At 38.8% G+C, this 7,517-nt stretch overlaps 1 protein-coding gene across 2 annotated transcripts; it reads left to right on the top strand.

The window, feature by feature from the left end:
- The first annotated feature begins 1,146 nt into the window (after window positions 1-1,146).
- Window positions 1,147-6,606, top strand: LOC104596100 (uncharacterized). 2 transcript variants are annotated; one of them, XM_088895617.1, is made up of 8 exons: window positions 1,147-1,331; window positions 1,411-1,521; window positions 1,601-1,906; window positions 4,618-5,147; window positions 5,322-5,514; window positions 5,594-5,658; window positions 5,764-5,974; window positions 6,084-6,606. In XM_088895617.1, the coding sequence occupies exons 3-8, from the start codon at window positions 1,739-1,741 to the stop codon at window positions 6,435-6,437; spliced, it is 1,521 nt and encodes a 506-aa protein (XP_088751743.1). In that variant the 5' UTR covers window positions 1,147-1,331; window positions 1,411-1,521; window positions 1,601-1,738; the 3' UTR covers window positions 6,438-6,606. The 2 variants fall into 2 exon arrangements, with proteins under 2 accessions (XP_088751743.1, XP_010255430.1); XM_010257128.3 differs by having other exon boundaries at window positions 1,147-1,521.
- Window positions 6,607-7,517: the final 911 nt, after the last annotated feature.

Here is a 7,517-nt window from a genome sequence, read left to right as displayed (position 1 = left end):
GTGGGAGATCTCATCCCAGCAACCCCATGAACCTTATCCGACTATAACATGGATGTTCATCTACATAAAAGCATCTCCCCTCAACCTACTTCAGCACCGTTTGCATTCACCCCGGTCTGAACTAGCCTATTCTCCTCACCTCATCTAATTGGCAGAACTATCTGACTATATCCAAAATATCTCGAATCAGAAAACATCAGGTAACCCATCTTGGAAACCCATAACCCCCAAACCTAGTATAGGCAAAATTGATCACCATCACCACCTATCTCTCTTTCTCTCATTAAATCATTCCCTTCCGCTTAAATCTCTTTCAACCCTTGGCTTCTCGTCAAGGGCCAACCAGACCTGAACATGGACCATAGTCCAAATCCAAAGGTGTGTCGAAACCTAAAATTGCCAACCCATGCCTAACCAAATTTTCATTCAACCCCCGGATTTACTTGTTTGCTAATAATCTTCTCGAAACTCAAAATGGTATAAAGTAATTAACGAAGTCAAATCTTCAAGTTCCCGGTAGGGACCTGAATCCCGAATGCCAAAATAAATCAAAATGAAATCTGACTCCGGGTCAAACAATCCAACTCAAATTAAGAAAATCAGACTCTGGATGTATTTAAATTGTAAATTACAGAAATCTTAATGGTCAACTAGTTCAAAATTGCCCAACCAGCTTGACTTCATTAGCGAGCATGCTAGTTCTTAATATGTAAGCTTCCATAGTTGAATTTCACGACTTTTTTTATTCTAAAATAATTCAGTTGAATGTTCTTTGCAGCATGAAGTTACCTGACCAAGCAACAAACGTGGACAGATTTACTACTCACTTTCTCTACCCGCACCATACCCATAGTACATTGCAGCCGCACATCTATGGCGATGTGTGGCTGCAATTCAAGGCGGGTAGAGTGTGGGTCGAGAGATCACCTGAACCTTGCAGACCATGATTTGCAGCTGAGAGACTAAAAGAGTAAACCATGATTAATTAATTCAAGGCGGGTAGAGTGTGGGTCGAGAGATCACCCGAACCTTGCAGGCCATGACTTACAGCTGAGAGACTAAACGAGTAAACCATGATTAATTATTAGCTAATCTTAAACTAAGAATCTTAGACGTTATCTTCGCACTAGCTTAAAATTTTAAATAATTACGACTCAGACAATGTGCTAACTTCACTAACACTTCTCCTCATTTTTCGTTGCTCCTACCAGTATTTTTTGGCTTATAATTCGCAGATTTGCAGTAACCTTTATGTTGTAAATCTTACGATAAACGTTTTCATCATATCCGAGAAACCCATATTTCCAGATATCACAATTTTTCATTGTAAAGTAAATGACCGTCATCTTCTCAAATCTTATTTTCTTTCGGGTTAATTTTCCTATTGTTGATCTTCATTCTTCGCATTAGTTTGTCATCCTGGAGCTCAAATCCACCGATGCTTCGCTAGCTAGGCCGGCCTGGAAACAATTCTGGAAGTTTCTCTTTTTTATTTTACATGCTTGCAAAACCCGAATCAAGGTAAGAGATCTCCAGGTCTTAATTCTTAATTTTCGTTTTCCTTTTTCTGGTTAAGAAGAAAATGAAGATTGAGTTTCAGGTAATGATGGAGACTTGGATCAGTTTGGTGGTGAACTGCTAATGAAATTCGAGCCTGAACTAAACAAAGTTCACTAACAAGTAAATATACATCCCACATTAAGGACGAAAACCAGAGCATAAGAGAGAGAGAGAGAATATGCAGAGGTTACTCAGAACATTCCGGAAAATAAGTGGGGTCTTCCACCAGCAATATTCAAGCACAGTATACCGGCCATTGAAGAAGGGGCCTTCGACAACCACTTTAATCTTCCTCTTCTTCGTTCTCTTCATCGGCGCCTTTATTTCTGCCCGCTGGATCGACGCTGTAAGTCTCCTTTAATCCATTAATGGCTTTTCAGATATTTTTTTCCTATCTTTTCATTCGATTAAGTCCAAAACAAGGGTGGTCATGACTCAGTTTGGAAGGAGTACAAATATAAATCTGTACACTATAAAAATAATATAAAATACAAAGTTTTACTTTTACACTCCACATATTTGTATTTATAATTTTGTACTCCTTCCAAAACTGTTCGATCAATCGTGAAAAGAGCAGTATTGCAACGAAGATGCCCCCTCGTCATAAGACAAGCACTCTTCTCTCTAGTCTCTAGTAGTCATGTATTTAGGTAATTAGAAGAATATGGGATGAACTATCGATGAATGGCACCGACCTATGCAAAGGGTGTCCATGCAAGAATTCAACAGTGACATAATATGATTTGGAGACCATGGTTTTGTATCAGTACAAATTTATTTGCATTGCAACCAAACACAAACTTTAAGAAGGGTCGAGGAAGGTTAAAAGCCTAAAACCTCGTGGTAGCAAAAGCGAACACGCCTTTGTTAATTTGTAACTCATCGGCTCATCCCGTTCAGAAAATCAGAGAAGGATCATTCCCTCCTTTTCAGAAGGAAGCGGAAGTGAAATAGCCAAATAGGGGTTGATCTGACTTTACATGTATTCATTTTCATCGTCCATGTCAGCCCCATTATACGCTCTGATTCATAAGGGTACTGACTTTAACAATTGAATCTTTTATTTTAGTTCAGAAATATTTCAAAAGAAGAGTTTAATTGGATACGTGAGGCAGTGGCTTACTCATTCAAGCTTATCCGATAAACCACTTTGACTAGGCTACGTACCCATGCCTACATTCCTTTTTGTCTTCTTTTCAAGAAAAACAAAAAAGAATAAAATGGAAAATGGTTTTAATACGGGTCTTGGTCTTCTTGGAGGTGCTGGCAATGTGTTGTTTCAGTTAGGAAATTTTGGTTTTGAAAACTACACAACCCTAACTAAATCCATCAAACTACTCAATCTGTTGTCCATGAGTTTTTTAATTATTATAAATGTATTGGGATTCGGGTTCTATGGGTGGATCCAACTTCCAACTTGTTATTGAACCAAGGTAAACCCTTACTTCATTGTTTCTGAAATGCATTGTTCAATTTGGTTCTAAAACACAAAATATTGTATATTTTGTAACACATCAAAATCTTGTATTTTACAACATGTGTTCAAAAAATATTGGTTTTTAATATTATTTTGATAAAAAAAAAACATTTATATTTCAGATCCCAGTGCTTTAAAACACACCACACCATCATATTAGTGGTGATCATTTTCGGCCTAATCTGGCCCAGCCTAAAAATTCAATGGTAAAATACAAAAATCTTTTCTGAAGTTTTTGGCAATCATAAAAATCTCCCCTCTATTTTTGAAAAATTGCACTGATTATGATCAAGACGGAAAAAGTTAAACGGATGATCAATATTTTCAAATGCCTATTTTACCTTTTGCAAATTAGTTTACATCTCTTGATTCACTTATGCTTAAAAAATCAGTACCTTCATAATTTAATCCTTGAAAGGACTAACTTAATCCATGCAATTTATGTTCCAAAGAGCTCATTAAATATAGTCTTCAGCTTGACAGCTTGAGTCTCCCCCCGCCACCCCCAATCCAGCCAGAAATTTTTCAGCTCCAACCAGCTTCCATGGCTTCATCCCGTCTCAAAACATTTCTACTCATGGGCTGTCAGCTCCTCATCTTCTTCTTCTACTGCTCCTTTAGATACCCATTTGGTTTCTATAAAATCTGTCTGCAAATCCACACTATACCCAGATGACTGCTTCGACTCGTTGAAGCTCCCCATTTCATTCGATATCAATATCATTCCAAACATCCTTAACTACCTTCTTCAGACGCTACAGATTGCAATGTCAGAAGTCGGCAAGGTCTTGGATCTCTTCTCCACCATTGGAGACTCGGGCGTTGTTGAAAAGCAACGGAGGATCCATCAGAGACTGCTAGGAGCTCCACCAAATTACAATCACTTCTCTGCAGAGATCCATGTTCTGGATCCAGTCAGACGATGACCATAAGCTATCCGATGCTAGAGCCTTCCTAAGTGCAGCTCTCACCAACAAGAACACCTGCTTGGAGGGCCTTGATTCTACAACAGGTCCTCTGAAACCAGTCTTAGTCCAGTCTGTCATCAGATCTTACAAACATATTAGTAATTCACTCTTCACTTTTGCCTAAGCCAGTCCCACAGAAAATGGAAGGTGGGTCGAACAGGTGCCTCATGGGCTTCCCCCGTCTTGGTTGTCCCCGAGAATCGCCGGATATTGCAGAGCTCCAGCGGAGATTACAATCCAAGCAACAAAACTACAGTGGCTAAAGACGGTACCAGAAACTTCACCACCATTATTGTTGCCATTAATTTTTCAAAAATAAAGGAGAGGTGTTTTGTATTTTACCCAAAATTCAAACTTAAGCATAGGTTTTATTATGTTCAGCTTAGGCCTAACTTTTGGGCTGCATCAATTTCAGGGCCAGGCTTGGGCCTTGGTTTTGTAGAGCATTAATTCGAAGAACATTAAGTTTAATTGAATGCTAATTAATTAACCCTTTCCTTCTTGTTTGTCCACTAATTTACCTCCCAGTGCTAATGGCATTCACAAAGAAGAGCTTAATTATGTACAGTACATTGGCAGTTGTGTGTTAATTATGATCAATTGTTTTTGCAGTCATCCGGCGCAGGCGGTTCAACGCTGAAGGCCCTAGTAGCATTCACACCCTCCAGAAATAGACTTGATGAAATCCCACTCAACTGCTCAGCTGCAAATATAACACAAACTTGCTCCGTAGGTTATGGGGAAAAATTTGAGCAATCATCATCAACTGAGGTATGCCCAGAATATTTCCGTTGGATCCACGAAGATCTACGGGTATGGAAGGAAACTGGAATCTCAAAGGAGATGGTGGAGGGAGCAAAAAGGTCTGCGTTCTTTAGGCTAACGATTGTGAATGGGACAGCTTACACGGAGAAATATAGAAATATAGTAGAAGGAAGAGATGTTTTTACATTGTGGGGGATCCTACAACTTATGAGGAGGTACCCGGGAAGGCTGCCAGACTTGGATCTGATGTTCAACGTCGGTGACAAACCAGTTATCAGGTCACGACCCAAGGACGGAGCTCCACCACCTTTATTTCATTATTGCGGAGATAACTGGTCATTCGATATCGTCTTCCCTGATTGGTCCTTCTGGGGTTGGTAAAACAACATCTTCCTACTTCCTAACTATTTCCATTTTCCTTTTGTTCCAACTTCCAAGCCCATATAGGGTCCATTTATCGTAGCTGTGGGCCATGGGCCAGGCGACCATGAGTTTTTTACTTATAAGCCCATCACCGATCACCGTTACGTTAAGGTTGGATACTTGTGCAGGCCAGAGATCAATATAAAGCCATGGGAACCCTTGTTGAAAGACTTGAAAGAAGGCAACGAAAGGACCAAATGGGTTGAGAGGGAACCTTATGCTTACTGGAAAGGGAACCCGGCCATGTCCAAAGGCAGAAGAGAACTCGTGAACTGCAATGTATCAGACAAACAGGATTGGAACGGCCGAATTTATAAGCAGGTACCCATGACTAACTATGAATGGAATTTATAGTTCTGATATAAAATTGCTTGCACTCTATAATTAAACATATTTGCAGGATTGGATCCGTGAATCTCAACAAGGTTACAAACAGTCAAATTTAGCAAACCAATGCACTCACAGGTTAGAGAAAGATGTACAAATTTGTTTCGACTTGTAATTTAATCCCTACAACTTTTTCTTTTTTTTTTTTTTTTAGTTGACGATCTTAATTCTGTCAATGCATAGATACAAGATTTATATTGAAGGGATCGCTTGGTCAGTCAGCCAGAAATACATTCTGGCCTGCGATTCTGTCACATTGATAATCAAGCCTCAATACTATGACTTCTTCACAAGAAATCTGGTACCCCTGCATCACTATTGGCCAATGAGAGACGAGGACAAGTGCAGATCTATGAAGTTCGCCGTGGACTGGGGCAATAATCACACACAAGAGGTGTCATCAACTGGGCTATTACTCTAATTAATTAATTAACTATATGAATCATCACTCAATTCAATGGCTAATATTATTCTTATTTTTGCCTTAAAATTAATACCTGCAGGCACAGGCCATTGGTAAGGCAGCGAGTGACTTCATTCAAGAAGAGCTAAAGATGGATTATGTGTATGATTACGTGTTTCATCTGTTGAATGAATATGCCAAGCTCTTGACCTATAAACCCGTTGTTCCTCCAAACGCCGTAGAGCTATGTCCAGAGATAATGGCCTGCTCTGCAGATGGATTAAAGAAGAAATTCATGATGGAATCCATGGTGAAGTCTCCTGCCGTTAGAGGCCCTTGCACCCTGACACCTTCTGACCCTGCACATCTTCAAGCTTTCGTTAAGGAGAAGGAAGATACAATTAAGCAAGTGGAGACGTGGGAGAATAAATTTTGGGACAATCAAACACAATAAGCTCTACAGCTTCTCTTTTTTCATGCTTTACTTTTTAATTAATTCATAAACTGCATGTATGGTTTTTAAGTTGAGATTCCTATTCCTATATAGCTCAACTCAATTACTGCCTTGTATTGTAGACAACATATCCCGATATCCATGACAAATAAAGAGCTTCTTTCGTGTCTTTTCGCGTTTGGTCCTTCACTAAACTTTTATTCGTTTTTTTCTCTTCTAAATCTGTAAAGCTGTATATGCCAACTAGTGGGGCTTTGTTAAAAATTTTGAGGCAAAAAGATTTAGGGGTGCAGTTTGGATAGGCCCAACCTGAACCTGATCCAGTTCAACTCGAGTTTAATTCAACATCTTGGGTTGGGCATATTGAGTTTTGTAGTCCAATTTTTGGTTAGAATATATTGATAATATACAGATATGTATATCATAAAACGTCAGAGGTGGGCTGAAATTGGGTCAGATTGGTCTCGGGCTATCCGGGGCTTTATCCCAAGCCAAACATGAGTTTAGATTACGCTTAATTTTTTTTTGCCTAAACCAGCTTGAAGTTCGAAAACTCAAGCCCAACTTGTGCAAAGCTTTGGTTGAGCAGGCTCAGGTTGGACCTAGCCAAGTTGCACCCCTAGCTCCTCTTGCCTCAAATTCTTTTAACAAAACCCATGCATCATTCAGTTCCCCGTTAGTTTTTCATAAATTTACTCTAACTTTTGATAATTTTCAATAAATAAAGATTAAAAGTAAGAAAATAACAGTAAATTACAATAAAAATTAAGTATTAAAACAACAATATATTATACTAGTTTTTTATTATTTTCAATCATTAAAACTCAAAAAATAACAGTAAATTACAATAAAAAATTAGATATTAAATAGCAATAAAGTATACCAATTTTTGATAATTTTCAAAAATTATCAAAATCGAGCTTTCCTAACAAAACACACTCCTTCTATCTTCATCAACAATGTGACGTGGAATAGACTGCTGCTGAGTGGCAGTTTGAGATTGGTGGGAAGGGGGGAGAGAGATAATTAAGGAAATGTCAGTATGAGGAGTTTGGAGTAAGGATTAAGGAGAAGCATGGT

The sequence above is a fragment of the Nelumbo nucifera genome, chromosome 1 (genome assembly GCF_055504915.1).
Source record: "Nelumbo nucifera cultivar China Antique chromosome 1, China Antique-T2T, whole genome shotgun sequence".
Taxonomy (NCBI): Eukaryota; Viridiplantae; Streptophyta; class Magnoliopsida; order Proteales; family Nelumbonaceae; genus Nelumbo; species Nelumbo nucifera.
This window is presented reverse-complemented; position numbering and strand designations above follow the sequence as displayed.